The sequence below is a fragment of the Gekko japonicus genome, unplaced genomic scaffold, assembly GCF_001447785.1.
Source record: "Gekko japonicus isolate JY-2015 unplaced genomic scaffold, Gekko_japonicus_V1.1 scaffold2070, whole genome shotgun sequence".
Classification (NCBI taxonomy): Eukaryota; Metazoa; Chordata; class Lepidosauria; order Squamata; family Gekkonidae; genus Gekko; species Gekko japonicus.
In genome coordinates this window covers 181,190-198,353 of record NW_015162013.1, presented here as the reverse complement: position 1 = coordinate 198,353, position 17,164 = coordinate 181,190, and the positions used below count along the sequence as shown (strand labels likewise).

At 54.4% G+C, this 17,164-nt stretch overlaps 1 protein-coding gene across 1 annotated transcript in view; it reads right to left on the bottom strand.

The window, feature by feature from the left end:
* The window catches only part of MCAM (melanoma cell adhesion molecule), a 77,867-nt gene extending 60,789 nt beyond the window's left edge, over positions 1 to 17,078 (bottom strand). The window contains exon 1 of the mRNA XM_015405484.1: positions 16,962 to 17,078. Within this exon, the coding sequence (XP_015260970.1) occupies positions 16,962 to 17,028 (67 nt within the window). The 5' untranslated portion in view covers positions 17,029 to 17,078. The remainder of the gene's footprint in view (positions 1 to 16,961) is intronic.
* Between the last annotated feature and the right edge of the window lie 86 nt (positions 17,079 to 17,164).

The window sequence follows — 17,164 nt, the reverse complement described above, 5'->3', positions numbered from 1 at the left end:
GTAAGACTTGGATTCCAACCCTCTCACCATCCTGGTTGCCCTGTTCTGGACGCGCTTGAGCTTGTCAACATCCTTCCTACAATGTGGTGCCCAAAACTGGACAGAGGACTCCAGGTGAGACCTGACCATAGCAGAATAGAGCGGAACTACCACCTCCTGTGATCTGGACACAAGGCTTCTGTTAACGCATCTGAAGATTGCATTCGCTTTCTTCACAGCCACATCGCACTGCCGGCTCATGTTTAGCTTGTGATCAACCAGAACACCCAGATCCCTTTCACAGGTGCTGCTGTCAAGCCAAGTCCCTCCCATTCTCTATCTGTGCCTTTGATTTTGGTGGACCTAAGTGTAGGACTTTGCACTTCTCTCCATTGAAATTCATTTTATTTGTCTCAGCCCACGGTTCCAGCCTATCTAGATCATTCTGAATCCCGACTCTTGTCTTCTTCAGAATTAGCAATCCCACCCATCTTCGTGTCATCTGCAAAATGGCTCTCCAACAGAATATTCTGTTACGGAATCCGTCAACGGAGACAACCTGGTCTCTTTCGCTCGACCCAGAAGGGAGAATTTGACAAGCTTTCGACTTCCACAGGATGTTTCATCAGGGCGGGCTCTCGGATGCCAGGGCCGCCCCCAAATGCCAGGCTTCACTTGGCACTGCCCGTGAGCCAGGGAGGAGTCCAACCGAGCCGAGCCGAGGCAGGGCTGACGTCAGACTATCAGGTCACCGTGTGCCGCCCCCCCCCACGCAGCCCTTCCCCCCTCCTTGGCACAGCTAATTTCCTGCCTTTGCCCTGAGCTCACGGCCCAAGAATGTCCAGCATGCGCCACTCGACACAAGCCAGAGAACGTGCCTTTTGTTAGCCCGCTGTCTCTGAGGTTGGCACGCAGCTCGAAGCTGGCACGTCACAGCAGCTGTTGCCAACTCCTAGGGAAGGGGAAGGGGCACGTGGAAGGAGAGATCTGTCCCACCAGCAACTGGTTAGAGAGAAAACATTAAGGGAGGACACAGAGAGCCAGTTTGGTGTAGTGGTTAAGTGCGCGGACTCTAATCTGGGAGAACCGGGTTTGATTCCCCACTCCTCCGCTTGCACCTGGCTGGATGACCTTGGGCAAGCCGTAGTTCTCTCAGAGCTGTCCTTGAAAAAGAGCAGTTTCTGTCAGAGCTCTCTCAGCCCCGCCTACCTCACAGGGTGTCTGTTGTGGGGAGGGGAAGGGAAAGGAGTTTGTAAGCCGCTCTGAGACTCCTTTGCGCAGTGAAGGGCGGGGTATAAATCCAATCTCCTCCTCCTCCTCCTCCCTCGGTATTGAGACTCAGTTTGGCATCCTGGTTAAGTGCAGGCGGACTCTAATCTGGGAGAACCGGGTTTGATTCCCCATTCCTCCGCTTGCAGCTGCTGGGTGACCTTGGGCAAGCCGTAGTTCTCTCAGAGCTGTCCTTGAAAAAGAGCAGTTTCTGTCAGAGCTCTCTCAGCCCCGCCTACCTCACAGGGTGTCTGTTGTGGGGAGGGGAAGGGAAAGGAGTTTGTAAGCCGCTCTGAGACACCTTTGGGCAGTGAAGGGAGGGGTATAAATCCAATCTCTTTTTCTTCTTCTCGTCTTCACACCGGAGAGAAGAACCACACCGTCCTTATAAACGGGGGCTAATTCTTCCCCCTGGTTCCCAGGGCAGGCCTTGGCCCTGGAACGGACGTCAGAGGCAGTCCATCTAGCCTCCCCCCTCCCTCCTTTCGGGAAGGCAGGGGGGAGCCCTTCGACACAATGGCTTTATTCAGGGCACTGCAGCCACACGGAGCCCAAGGGAACGCTCTGAGTTGGGGCAGAGGACGTAGCAAAGACTCGCTGGGAACAGAGACCCCATTCTCCCCGTAAAGCCCTCCCTTTCCCAAACGCCCACCGAGCATCGCTTGCACGAAGCGGGGAGGGGGGAGCCGCCATGGATGACCTCAATAGGGACAGACTCCCCGGGCCACAAAAAGCCCACGTAGGAACACAGGCCGACCCCGCCCCATTAGCCAAGGGTCGCCAGAGAAGAATGCCCCAAAACAGAGACCCTTATGTGGCCGCAACGTCCAGAATAGGGATCTATTGTACGCGCCACGGAAAGAAGAGGCTGTGATGTTTGGGGACAGAGGCGCAATCGTTTCAAAACAACCGTTATGAGGAGGGAGAGAGGGACCTCCCCAGGGAAAGAAAAGAGCAGCCCCGGTTGCTACCCGAGCCGAGGATGCGGCGAAAGGCTTTTGTTTATTAATTTTATTCCGTTACTTTATGTGTGTCCCGCCCTTTCCCCCCCCAATGGGGACCCAAAGCAGCTCACATCGTTCTCCTCGCCTCCGTTTTACCCTCACAACAACCCTGTGAGGTAGGCCAGGCTGCCCCAAGGGCACCCAGCATGCTTCCACAGCACGTGGGGATTCGAACCTGGGTCCCCCAGATGCTAGTACGGCACCTTAACCACTACTCCACGCTGCCCCTCATGTCCAGAATATGCCCACTAAACTCCTCCACAACTCGCCGCTAACCCTAACTGGCAACAACAAACCCAGGTTAATTTTCTACCTTGTGTGTTTTCCCCCCTCTTTACTAAATCCAGGCAAATCCTTTAGTCTCTCTTACTTTTCTCTTTCTCTCTCTAAGGCACTGGCAGGGACACTCCGGCCCACCTCGGGCTGTGGCCCAGTTTTAGGGCGCACCCACCCCCCAATGCTCCCTCTAAGTTGTGGAGTCCTGTGAGCAAAAATTCTACTTTGTGAGCTACTGGCATTAAAGTTGTGAGCCAGCGATTTGGCTGCTGCATAAATCAGTTTGCTCTGGAGCCATCATTCCTGAGCTAAGACAAAAATGTGTGAGCTGGAGGCTAAAAAACTATGAGCTAGCGCACACTCACTCAGCTTAGAGGGAACACTGGCTCAGCGACAGAACACATGCTTTGCAAACAGAAGGTCCCAGGCTCAATCCCCGGCATCCCCGGTTCAAAGGACCAGGTGATGTGAAAGATCTCTACCTGAGTCCTAGACGATAATGCCCTTGAGAAACCAAGGGGCTGATTCAGTATAAGGCGGATTCTGTGACCATCCATGAATTATTTCCCCTCTTTTTGCAAGCTACACCTCTGTTCTCCCCGGCGGTTTTGCAACACGCTTATGATCTTCTACAGTCCAACATCCTTTCCAGTATTTCACCCATCGAGGGGTTGTGCTATCTGAACCATGTCTTTGGTTCCATCTTGGCAGATATTGGCAGAGGACGATTCGGGGGGGATCGCGGGGGATCGCAGTTCCCCCGGGTGAGGTGCAGGGGGCGGGGGTTTGTCATGACAAAGCCGCGCCCTCCGCCCCGCTTCCGGCCCTCATTCAGCCAGGAGGAGGCAGGAGAAGAGGGAGGGTAAGTTGCTTCCTCCCTGCCTCTCCCCACCCCTGCCTGCCTGGGGCCAGGGAGGGCCTTCGCGGGTCTCCCCCCCACCCCCGCCAGCCTCGCAGGTCCACCGCCGGGCCCCTGATGTCAGGGGGTGTGGCATATGCTAATGAGTTATGCTAATGAGTTCCCCTAGCTCTTTTTCTACCCCTGGATATCGGTAACAGCTGCACTTTAGCTTCGAGCTTCAACCACCACAGCGAGAGGGAATGGTTAACGGCCTTCCACCCCCAAGGCCTTAACCGACTTCATTCCCATTCTTAACTGTGTGACTTTCAGTCATTCAGACCTCGGTTTCCGCAAGCTGACGTGGCATCCAGACTTTTCAATTCTCTGAAAGGGAGTTCTTAAGGCTCATTAGATCTTAGGTAATTGAATGAGGCTACAAGCCAGCAAAGGGGAAAAGGGGGCAGCGTCACAACTGCCGGCTCATACATTTTGGTTGCTTTAAGAGAATCTGTCCAAAGCGGCTGAGCCAATAAATGCATCGAGCAAGGCGCAGCAATAACGGTGGCCCTCTGAAGGAGAGGAAGCCGGCAAGCCTAGGGCGCAGGGCCTACATTCAGGGACTCCTCCATTTTATTCTGCAGCCAGCATCCCTGCATTCTGAAGGGAAAATATCACTTAATCCAACCTCCAGCCTTTTAGAACCTTACGCCCCTGCCACACCGGGGGGGGGGGGGCAAAGTGCGGCTTTCTAAAGCCGCACCAAAAGAGAGACACGGCGGCGGGATCACATAGATCCCCTGAGCCGCCGCACACTTCCTCCCCGGCACGATCAGATGACGGGGGGAAGCCACTGAAAGGGGAGCGAGGCAGCCAAACTGCGCATGTGTGCGCATGCGCAGTTCGGCGGGGAGCCTGGATTGCTCTGGACGACTGGCGCGCCGGCGATCCCACGGCCGCGCTTCATGCGGCGTTCCCGGTAAGTCCTCCTCTGGGGGTGGTTCTTTTTTACTGTGGGGTTTCGGCCTGAAGGGTCGTATCGGGGACGGGTGCGCGCCGCTTCCCAGATGTTGCGGTGAGATCGCGCCCGTTTGCTGCACCCCCGATCCGTCCCTCTCCCGGGCCAAAACCTTCCGTGTGACCGGGGCCTCAGTGTATCTCTTGCAAAAAAACATGGCAGGAAAACTCTCAGGTTCAGACTTTGGCCCCTCTCTTGGCTTTAACCCATCCCACAGGGAGAGAAGGGCAGGAGAAACACGAGGGGGGTGTTGAGGAGAAGTCCCTGGCTGAATGAACCAACCCTCGAAAGAAAAGGGAACATAAATTTGTTGCTGGCCCTGACCTCAACAGCCCAGATCCTGGAAACTGAGCAGAGTTGGCCCTTGTAAGCACTTAGATAGAAGACCCCTAGGAAAGCTCAGGCAATGGCAAATTATGAGCCAGTTTGGTGTCGTGGTTAAGTGCACAGACTCTAATCTGGGAGAACCAGGTTTGATTCCCCACTCCTCCACTTGCACCTGGCTGGGTGACCTTGGGTCAGTCACAAGTTCTCTCAGAGCTGTTCTCTCAAGGGCAGTTCTGGAAAGAGCTCTCTCGGCCCCACCTCCCTCACAGGGTGTCTGTTGTGGAGAAGGGAAGGGAAAGGAGTCTGTAAGCCGCTCTGAGACTCCCTTGGGTAGTGACGGGTGGGGGGTATAAATCTCTTCTTCTTCTCTTATGTCTGTTTGTTTCTTGCCTTCAAAACTCTACAGCATTGCCATAAGTTGGCTGTGACTTGACAACAATTTCCACCACCCATTTGGTGCTGAAAGACAGATGTTGGGTGGCCGTTTCCTTTAAGGGGCAGAACTCTCACCTCTTAGGGAAGAGGCTTTAAACCCTCAAGAAGATCACTGGATGAATCTGAGCCTGTCACTCTCTCTCAGCCTCACCTACCAGTTTGGTGCAGTGGTTAAGAGCGCGGACTCTAATCTGGGAGAGCTGGGTTTGATTCCCCACTCCTCCACTTGCACCTGGCTGGGTGACCTTAGGTCAGTCACAAGTTCTCTCAGAGCTGTTCTCTCAAGGGCAGTTCTCAGAAGAGCTCTCTCAGCCCCGCCTACTTCACAGGGTGTCTGTTGTGGGGAGGGGAAGGGAAGGAGACTATAAGCCACTTTGAAACTCCGAGTGAAGGACGGGGTATAAATCCAATCTCCTCCTCCTCTTCTTCTTCTTCCCTCACAGGGTTGTTGTGAGGCGAAAAGGGCCTTCTCGAGGGTGGAGAGATGGGAGGTGAAAAGGGCCTCCTCGAGGGTGGAGAGATGGGAGACAGACGTCATAAAAGGGCAAATGGGTGGGGGGAGACGAGTAGCCAGGGAACGCATTTGCATTCTTCTTTGGAAGCAGCTGCTCCGGAGCGCTGGAGAGCTTCTGGTGGAAATGCAACCAGCAGAATAAGCCCCTTGTTCGAGGAAAGTGGGGGTGGGGGAGGGTCTCCTCCGGAGAGGGACGCCGCGGCCGGTTTGGAGCAGGGACAATCTGGAAGTTGCTGCTTCCCCTTCTTTCTGGCTTCGCCGGCTCTCCTAGCCCTGGCCCCATCTGTCGGGTCTCCGCAGCCGAACCAGGCAAACCCTCCCCTGGTGGCACGTCTGGGAGACCAACGGCCCGTCAAGAACAGGCCTTTGTGAGTGAAATTTCTTTGGCAGGTGAACTTGGCTGGGCAGAAGACGCTTGACGGCTCCAGGGTGTTGGTGGGGGGGGGGGGGGGGGAACTGAACTCTGCAAACGAAGAGGGGAAAGGAGGGGACCGCCCTGGAGTTCAAGCCGCCAACCTTTCATTGTTTTCTCCGCCCGCCTGGCTTCTTCTAAATCCTCCTGGACGGCAAAGTCAAGGAACGCCAACCTCACCTTTCACATTTCCCCTCTTTTCTGTAAAAGTAACATTTGTGTGTGAGAGAGAAGCGCCAACAAGTCGCTTCCGACTTAGACAGTAGTGCCAGGAATTAATGCCCTCCAAAACATCCTCTCGGTAATAGCCTTGCTCAGCTCTTGCAAACGGATGATGTCGCCCAAAGTATGAGAGCTAGTTTGGTGCAGTGGTTATGAGCGTGGACTCTAATCTGGGAGAACTGGGTTCGATTCCTCACTCCTCCGCATGCAGCTGCTGGTGTGACCTTGGGCCAGTCACAAGGTTTCTCAGAGCTCTTCTCTCAAGAACAGTCCTCGAAAGAGCTCTCTCAGCCCTACCTGCCTCACAGGGTATCTGTTGTGGGGAGGGGAAGGGAAAGGAGTTTGTAAGCCGCTCTGAGACTCCTTCGGGTAGTGAAGGGCGGGGTATAAATCCAATCTCTTCTTCTTCTAGACCTGGAGGGCATCCAAGGAAGCTGATGGGCAGCAGACTCAGGACAGACAAAAGGAAATACTTCTTTACGCAGCGAGTGACTGAAATGTGGAATTCGCTGCTGCAGGATGTAGTAATGGCCACAGGAATAAACAGCTTGAAAAGGGGTTTGATATCTTAATGGAGGACAGGTCTACCAGTGGCTACTAGCCACAGTGGCTAAAGGGAACCTCAATGTTCGGCAGTCACCCTCTGAATCCCAGAGCCAGGAGGCAACAGCAGGGGAAGGCCTCGGCCTCTAAGCCCTGTTGTTGGCCCTCCAGAGGAACTGGTCAGCTACTCTGTGAGACAGGATGCTGGGCTAGATGGGCCTTCACTGGTCTGACCCAGCAGGGCTCTTCTGATGTTCTTATCAGGGGAAGGCCTCGGCCTCTAAGCCCTGTTGTTGGCCCTCCAGAGGAACTGGTCAGCTACTCTGTGAGACAGGATGCTGGGCTAGATGGGCCTTCACTGGTCTGACCCAGCAGGGCTCTTCTGATGTTCTTATCAGGGGAAGGCCTCGGCCTCTAAGCCCTGTTGTTGGCCCTCCAGAGGAACTGGTCAGCTACTCTGTGAGACAGGATGCTGGGCTAGATGGGCCTTCACTGGTCTGACCCAGCAGGGCTCTTCTGATGTTCTTATCAGGGGAAGGCCTCGGCCTCTAAGCCCTGTTGTTGGCCCTCCAGAGGAACTGGTCAGCTACTCTGTGAGACAGGATGCTGGGCTAGATGGGCCTTCACTGGTCTGACCCAGCAGGGCTCTTCTGATGTTCTTATCAGGGGAAGGCCTCGGCCTCTAAGCCCTGTTGTTGGCCCTCCAGAGGAACTGGTCAGCTACTCTGTGAGACAGGATGCTGGGCTAGATGGGCCTTCACTGGTCTGACCCAGCAGGGCTCTTCTGATGTTCTTATCAGGGGAAGGCCTCGGCCTCTAAGCCCTGTTGTTGGCCCTCCAGAGGAACTGGTCAGCTACTCTGTGAGACAGGATGCTGGGCTAGATGGGCCTTCACTGGTCTGACCCAGCAGGGCTCTTCTGATGTTCTTATCAGGGAAGGCCTCAGCCTCTCTGCCCTGTTGTTGGCCCACCAGAGGAACTGGCTGGCCCCTGTGTGAGACAGGATGCTGGACTAGATGGACCCCTGGTCTGATCCTTCAGGGCTCTTCTGATGTTCTTATGTCTTTTAACATTAAGATCCTGCAGGCTATAGAGAAATGGAGTCAGATGGCAAAAGCAACATGGCAAGACAGTAAGACAAAAGGGATTCCTAAAACATTTGTGTCTGTAACGATGCACAACAATCTTACTAGCCTCCTTCAATTGAAATCAGAACTCTGCCTCCCTTCAAACGTCTCGCCTCCCCCCAGCACACACATCTCAACAGCTCCGACACAAAGATGATGATTCTGTGCAAGCCGTTTGCGGCTTGGAAGCCGCGTGTTCATTCAGTGCAAGCCAGCAACCCCCGGTTAAGGAACGGCTCCAAAACTGCTGGCCTGGTCCTCCTTCCAGGTGCTTTCCAGATCGCAAGGCACACACAACTCGCTGCTGCACATGTGCAAAGAAGCTGCACCCTCCGAGAGCACAGTGGGGTCATGGGAGCAGCGTGCAGCCTGGCTTGCAGAGGCAGCTTGAAGGATAACCCGGCGTCGGTTAACCATATTTAGGCTGCCTGGGAACAGTCAGGACGCGAACCTCCTGGCCCTGCCAAGCATGACGGAGCATCGTCAGCTCCCGGAGGAGTCTCCGAGGACCACGGCAGAGCAAGGAACAAAGGCGGGACGGGAAGGCAACAAGCGGGGCGGAGAGATCTCCAATCTGTCCCTTTCGGCCTGGAAACGGGGCAAAAAGGGATGCGTGCAGGGACCCTGGGGGAACTGAGCTAGCTTTACTAGCGGAGGAGGATGGGGTGAGGTGGGGGCCGAGCACCAAGGGGTGAGGGGAGCAGAGAACACCATACATGCCAGAGGGGTGGGAAAAAATCGCATCTGGAGGGGATAAGAAAAGAACGAGTGGGAAAGGCCAAGTGAAACAGCCCACTCGGCAGGGGAAACTCCATAGAAGGGAAGGAAATGGCCGTCTCCCAACTGAACCGGTTAAGAAAGAGTCGGTTTGGGGCTGCTGGTACGGTTACCATTTTCTCCTCAGGACAACTGCTGGCCGATGTGCTTTCCGAGGAGCAGAAGAGAGACAGGCCCCTGCCCCAAGCAGCCTACAATCCAAATGTCAACAGGGCGAGAGACACCCGCAGGAGGGGAGCATGGCGCAGGCTTCAGATCATCTAAGGTTGGCAAAGATCAAAAACTTTAACCGGCAGTTTTGCAGGCAGATGCCCGTTCGGAGAGGAGGCACCCGAAGGACAGGAGGGTGACTCCTGAGGAACACGAGGATTTCTTCCCCGCAAAACACCTGCCAAGTTTCACAAGCCAGAAGGAGAGTTTTGGCCAAGCGGCGGCATGAACGGTCGATGCCTCTGCGGTGATGGGAAGGACCAAGCCGCCGCCCCCCCCTCTGCAGGAAGGACAGATAAATCAGTAATTCCCCAGATTCCCAGGCGCTCGGAGCCTAACTCTATGATCCATTTTCCCCTGGGAGGTTCCTGGGGGCGGTCAACAGATGTGGAGGGGGGGAGGGAGATTGGCGACACACATTAAGATTCTCTGGTGGGATGAACAGCAGATCTAGGGGCCATTTCAAGTTGGGAGAACGAGGTGGGGGCGCTCCCCCCTCCCACCGATGTCACTGTCCCAATCTCAATCACGCCAATACAGGCCTGTGAAGCTCAAAGCTCCCTGTCCACAACCAATGTTCCCTCTAAGATGTGGAGTCTTGTGAGCAAAAATTCCAACTTGTGAGCTACGGGTATTAAAGTTGTGAGCAAGCGATTTGCCTACTGCATAAATCAGTTTGCTCTGGAGCCGTCCTTGCTGAGCTGAGACAAAAAAGTGTGAGCCAGAGGCTAAAAAACTGTGAGCTAGCTCACATCAATTCAGCTTAGAGGGAACACTGTCCACATCTATTGACCCACACGGCCAGGGAAAAATGCATCCTGTCGTTCAACCTACTGGGGTGTGGGCTCTAGTCTAGAATGTGCTCTCGGTCTCCAAAGAGGGAGTGGAAGTTATCGGGAGGGGCTCCCATACCAAAAGCCACGCCTTTCTCGCCCCCAAGCCAACTGTTTAGCATTCCTGTTTCCTGCGCATGCACGCACACCACACAGAGAGAGAAACTTCCACAGTGATCCACTCCCAGGGATTTAGACTTCTCTCTTCCCCCACCCTCTTTATAGCTTCACCTTGACCTTTGCTTAGAGGGGCCTGTTTTGAAAGCAGAGAACTGATCTAGCCTGCAAATCACACAAGCCTTTGGCATCCCCCCTCCAAACTTTCGTTTCTCAAGCTTGGGGGGGGGGGCGCTGTGGAAGAAAAACAACCTTTTGTGGTAATGCACAACATTTGACAAAGGTGACGGGCATATTGTCACTATAGGGACAGGTTTACACTGCAACTCTGTCTGAACAATCCTGACACACACACCCGATTCCCAGAGTTCTCTGCGCCATCACACAATCATTACCCATGATTCCTTGGTGCCAGGACACCTTGGAAGAGGTGATTTTGACAAGGGTCTCTAGAGGCCACAAAGACTAGGCAGGTCCAACTCATTCCCTTCCCAAGTTCCAAAGCTAGAAGACGACCGAACTCCTTTGGAAGGTCGCTCAGACCACGACGAGTTTTACAAATGCCCTCAGAGACCACCCCTGTAAGATGGGACGTCCGGAAGCAAGGGCAACAGTGGCTCACCTGAAGATCCACAGAAGATCCCAAGCGACCCACACTAACTCCCACCCAAGAAAAAAGCAAGTCGATCTAGAAGGCAGACAGGTCTCGCTTTCCTCCTTTGTCAGAGGACTGGCAAAACAATGCTCCCTCCAAGCTGTGGATTCCTGTGAGCAAAAATCCTACTTTGTGAGCTCCTGGCATTAAGGTTGTGAGCAGGTGATTTGGCCGCTGCATGAATTAAGATTGCTCTGGAGCCCTCCTTCCTGAGCTGAGACAAAAACGTCTGCGCCGGAGGCTAAAAAACTGTGAGCTAGCCCACACTCACTCAGCTTAGAGGGAACACTGCTGGCAAAGCCCAGGTCCCAGAACTTGAAGGAAAGTTTGCGTGGCTACAATAGGGCTTGGCAGCAGTGGGCTCCAAACCAGGAAATCTCTTGTTCGAATCTTGCTGCGGCCACCAATTCACTTGGTGATCTTCGGACAAGCGTCTACCCACTCTCCATCTAAAATAGGACACCGACCTACCTTTACAGGGCAGTTGTACAGTTTCCCAAGACAATGAATGCGGAGTGCTTTGAACACCTTTATTTCGTTGCCTCAGCCCCACTGCGTGATTTTTGCCTTATTAAGAATTTTAAGCCTGAATTGCTAAGGAAGGGGCTTGCAGCTCAGCGGCAGAGCCTCTGCTTTGGCACGCAGAAGGTCCCAAGTTCAATCCCCGGCATTGCCAATGAAAAAGCCCAGGTAATAGGTTGACGTGAAAGATCTCTGCCTGAGACCCTGGAGAGCGGCTACCAGTCAGAGTAGACAATACTGACAATAGACGAACGGTCTGGTTCAGGATAAGGCAGCTTTGTGTGTATGTCTGCCTGATTGTATTTTGTACTCTGCTGACTGACTGAATAGTTCTTATCGTATCTGTAATCTGTCCTAGGTGAAATTTCTCCTCCTCCCTCTTTTGTAAACATAGCTCAGCTGAGGGGAGGGGGGCCCATCTCAGCCCCTCGGTCCTCCTCACTGTGGCCGCCCAACCTGCACGGCTATTCTTCTGTGTGGCTCCCATAACCCCGAGAGTTCACTTTCCAATGGCCAGATGGCTAGGGTCTGCAGGAACCAATGCTCTCTCTAAGCTGTGGAGTCTTGTGAGCAAAAGTTCTACTTTGTGAGCGACTGGCATTAAAGTTGGGAGCCAGCGATTTGACTATGGCATAAATTAGTTTGCTCCGGAGCCCTCCTTCCTGAGCTAAGGTGAAAATGTGTGAGCCGGAGGCTAATAAACGGTGAGCTAGCTTGCACTAACTCGGCTTAGCGGGAAGACTGGCAGGAACGCAGAAGGGCGCAGGAAAACTGCGCGCCCTCCACGAACGGATGGCTGGATAGAAGCCACTGGCTGCACTTGGTCTCGACAACAAACCGAGATTAAATGGAGAACTGTCCCCAACGGATATGAACGCAGCTTGTTGCTCCACTGACTCCTCCCACACGTACAGCCTGATGCCCAACCTCCCAGTGTAATCAGATTCGAGTTTGGCATGACAAAGGAAGCCGCCTTATATTACATCAGACCCATGGTCTATCAGGAATCGTCTACTTAGACTGGCAGCTGCTCCCCAGGGTCTCAGGTAGAGGTCTTTCTCATCACCTACTGCCAGGTCTTTTAACTTTTGCCCAATGCTCCCTCTAAGCTAAGGAGTCCCGTCAGCAAAAATTCTGCTTTGTGAGCGACTGGCATTAAAGTGGTGAGCAAGTGATTTGGCTACAGCATAAGTTAGTTTGCTCTGGGGCCATCCTTCCTGAGCGAAGACAAAAAATGTGTGAGCTGGAGGCTAAGAAAACTGTGAGCTAGCGCACACTAACTCAGCTTAGAGGGAACACTGCCAGGGATTGAACATGGGACTTTTTGCATGCCAAGTGGATGCTCTTACCACTGGGCCATGGCCCCTCGGAATAACGCGCAAATGCAGAGGCCCGGACAAACTGAAGTTTATTACTCACAATCATGGGTTCTAAACCTCAATTAATTCCGGTCTGGAAAACAGACGTTCATTCACCCAGGCGCATGAATTCAAACATCAAACCAGGAGCGACCTTCCACGCGCAAAGGGAGGTAGGCAGAGCAAGGGAAGGGCATGAGTACGGTGGTAAGGCATGTTCACGCCCAGCGCGGCTCAACCTCCGTTTCATCTCAGTTCATCGTGTTTGAATGTTGCACTGATGAGGGGCCTCTGCACCTCCAATTTAAAAGATCCGGTGATATGAAAAACCTCTGCCTGAGAGGGGAAGGGAGGGGCCACGACTCAGCGGCAGAGCCTCAGCTTGGCATGCAAAAAGTCCCAGGTTCAATCCCCGGCATCTCCAACTAAAAGGACCAGGCAGTAAGTGATGGGAAAGACCTCCGCCTGAGACCCCGGAGAGCCGCTGCACCAGTCCGAACAGACAATACTGACCCTGATGGATCGAGGGTTTGAGTCAGTGTAAAGCAGTTCCCACGTGTTCACGTGAGATCCCTTCCCCCAGGTTCATCTGCCTCTGCACCAAGTTCATGAAATAGTAGAGAAACCCAGGCAGGGTGGGAAGCGCTGAGCAGGCCTTTCCCATTAGGCAGGGGGGCGGGGAGTGGAATTCAGGCTCCCGTCCAGAAACAAAGCCTCTCTGCAGATATGTTATTGCCTCGGCTTCTGGGACGAGAGCTAACCCAGAGATCGCTGGCCACATGGGACACCAAGCGCAAAGGCTTCCCAGTTAACTCTCACTACTCTTCCGTTGCTCTGAATAGACACCTCACGCGCACACGAACACGAACACTTGACACACGCTTGCTTCCTGGAAGGCTGGGGCGGAGGAATTCAAAGTCTAGATTTTGCTCCTCCAGAAGAAAGAACGCTTCGTCAGGGACACCACCCCCTGAAGTCCGAAGGCCCTGCCAGTCTGTGCAAATGCCCCAAAGTTGCTTTGGACTGATAAAGACACACACACAGAGACAAACACTCCCACCTAGTTCACGAGCGTCCGGAGATGCCACAAACTGAATGCAGAATCCTACATATGCCAAGGATAAGCTACGTGCCCTCCTACCATTCGGACTTTTTTGTTTCATGCGGCATACCCCCAAATAACGGTTACTGGCAATGTTCCCTCTAAGCTGTGAGCAAAAATTCTACTTTGTGAGCGACTGCCATTGAAGTTGTGAGCGACTGATTTGGCTACTGCATAAATTAGTTAGCTCTGGAGCCATCCTTCCTGAGTGAAGACAAAAATCTGTGAGCTGCAGGCTATAAAACTGTGAGCTAGCTTAGAGGGAACTCAGGGAACCCTGGTTACTGGCCCTCCTTCCTGGTTCTGGGGGTGCTTATGTGTTTTTAGGGAATTACCTGTGTAATTTTAAACATGTTTGTAATTGTTCAGGGAGGGGTTATGTTCGCTGCCTTGGGGACCCTGATCTGGTGGAAAGCAGGATAAAAATGTTTTCGATGAATAATGCAAGCAAGGAAGTCTCTACAGTGGGAGGTTAAGGCGGCAAGTTTCCAGAATCTCTGGTTTTAAGGCTGGTGTGTTCTACTGAACGAGACGGCTGGGCTGAGGGTAGCAGAGACCCGGGTTCTAATCCTCTCCCTCCATCCCCTCAGGGCTAACGGCTGAACCAAACATTGCCATGCTCCCGTGGCAACTCCTGGAAATTCACTGACCACAATGGCTTTCCCACTATCTGTAGTGCCACTTGGCCTGCGGGGTTCTCCACCCTGTCACTCACAGAATCTTTGCGCTTCATCACAAGCTCCCAGCACTGGCGAGGAGATCTATGTGGCTGCGTTTTTTTAGATTTCTAACAACGCCCATTATGGTAAGAGATACTCTATTCCCTAATGCCCCCCCCCCAGAGGCAGGCAATGGCAAACCACCTCTATGCATCTCTCAACTGGCAAACCCAACGGGGTCACCGTAAGTCAGCTACAACTGGGCAGCAAAAAAGTTCGTTTTAAGAAGAAAAGAAGAAGAGAAGAGATTGGATTTATACCCTGCCCTTCACTCGGGAGCCTCAGAGCGCCTTACCAACTCCTTTCCCTTCCCCTCCCCACAACAGACACCCTGTGAGGCAGGCGGGGCTGAGAGAGCTCATTCGAGAACTGCCCTTGAGAGAACAGCTCCGACAGAACTGTGGCTTGCCCGAGGTCACCCAGCCAGCTGCAAGTGGAGGAGTGGGGAACCAAACCCGGTTCTCCCAGATTAGAGTCCGCGCACTCAACCACTACGCCAAACTGGCGACTGGAGACGAAGTGGCAGCACATTTCCATCATTCATTCTTCCAAACACAGGAGGCATCTGAGATCTCCTTCAAGCAGGGAAAGAACACCCCTGTAGCCGAGGAGACCCGCTCTTGTCCCCGGGAGCGGGTGGGGAAGAGAGCCATCCCGAAACAGCCCCCGGGAAGCGGCGAGAGGGAGAACCCCCTTTGGGAAAGTGGTGCAGAAGCGGGAGGGGGAGGCGGGCAGGGAGGGAGGGGCCGAGCTGCACCGTTGTCAGCGGCAACCACCTGACTCCTCCCGATTATACACTCTCCGCTCCCAGACAGAAGGGCGGCTTCCAGTCTAGCGTGTGTCCAGAGAATCCCTCCGTGCCCTCCTTTCCATGGAGAGGGCAGGAGGCCAGCTTGCGAGGGGGGGGGATGCGGAGTGGTCCCCACCTGCCGCTGTTCCCCACCACCACCTTTTTCCTTTTGTCTGCCTTGACCTCCCCTGGGAATCCTCCTCCTCGCCCCCTGATCCAAGTTTAATGTTCAGATCTTGCCAACGGGAGACGGACAACACCCTTTAGATCCATGATGGCCCATTCAGACACACCCCAATTTCAAGCGTGGTTCCTGATGTCACGAGTCCAGAAGCACCATTAGAGACCAACAGGATTTCCGGGGTGTAAGCGAACCACTCGGGAGTAAGCCCATCTCATTCAATGGAGCTTACTCCCAGGGAAGTGTCCTTAGGATCGTCGCTTGTGTCGCCCTCCTCTTCGCCAATCCCAACGACACCCAGGCCTTCCAGCCCCACAGTGTGTCTACCTTACGATGAGGGTCCCGATCAGTGTTCCCTCTAAGCTGAGTGAGTGTGAGCCAGCTCACAGTTTCTTAGCCTCCGGCGCACACATTTTTTGTCTCGGCTCAGGAAGGAGGGCTCCAGAGCAAACTAATTGATGCAGTCGCCAGACTACCTGCTCACAACTGTAACGCCAGTAGCCCACAAAGTAGGATTTTTGCTCACGGGGCTCCATAGCTTAGAGGGAACATCGGTCCCGATCCCCTCCTGCTACAGCCACGTTTGCAAGAAGGATGCCCCAACGAAACAGGGCGTGTTTGGGGCGCCTTCTCAAAGGGAGGGGGAGGCTCCTGTCTCAGAACAATGCCTGTCCCCGAATCCAGTTCTTTGCAAACCCCTTTATTTGAGTTTTTCCGAAGGGGCGTTTAGTGGACGGTTCTTCTCCATAATCCACCCAGATTCTCGTCGTGGGCAGCAACGTTTCCAGGTTCCACCTCCGTGGGGTTCACACGATACAAAAAGCATGCATTTTTTTTTTAATGTATTGCCTGGGGAGGGGGGGGAGAAGGGCTGCGCCCCGCCCCCGCCCCCCCATTTCGAAGTCTCCTTCACAAAGGAGACATAAAACCGAGGTGGAGATTTACGGGGCGGGGCAGCGTCTTGCAGAGAAATATGAAGATTTAATACCTGGATCTTCCAGCAGGGAATACAGAGATGAAGAGGAAGGGGCTGCATACTGCGGCGGGAGGGGAGGGGGGCTTCAGAGACTGCATATTCCCCCCCTTACAAAAAACAGCAGCAGAAATCCGAACCAGACGCCCAAAGCGCCCCCGGACCTGGTGGGTTTGCATGCACGAGGCTAACCCGCCCCGCTTCCTTTTCCCCACCAGTTGCAAGAACGCCTTCCAGTAGCTGATACATACTGGGGTGGGTGTGTGCCCCCGTGTGCAAAACCAAACCCACCCTGCGTGCTCAAGTAGAGATGCATCTACAGAAAGGAGCGGGTCTGATGGGCGCGGAGGGGGGGGGTTAACCGTTGCAACGCGCCACACCCCGCCAGACCTTTGCAGAAAACCACCTGGACGAAGCGCCAGGCGGCGGCACACGCAACCCCCCCCCCTTCAAACGCATTTCCCCCCCTCGCTGGGGAGGGAGCGGTTTACTCCCGTGCAGAACCGAAGCGAGCCGAGAAAGGGGGTGTGTCCCCTGCACTCCGACGGCGGCGCCTCGGCGCGCTCCCCCAAGCGTTGCAGCCGCAGCTCCCGGGACGACGCGCCCTGGAGGAGCGGCGCTTGCAAAGTCCCCGCCGTTTGCTGCCTGCCCCGCCGCACACACAGACAAAGAAATACAAATTAAATAAAATCTCCCGTGCATTTGCAAGCCTAACCCTCGCCCTTCGCGGCTCTCTCTTGCTTTTGTGCCGGGCGCTCACCTCTGCTGCTGCAGCTGGCGAGGAAGACGCAGCCCAGGGCGAAGCGGACGAAGCGGCGGCCGCTCATTGTTCTGCTCCGCGCCAGAGTCGAGACTCCGACTGCACGAGAGGAGCGGCTGGAAAAGGAGCCCGGGAGGAGCTGACGTCAGGGGCGAGGGGGAGGGCGCTGGAGGCGAGGGGGGGGGGGGAGGGGGAGGGGGGTG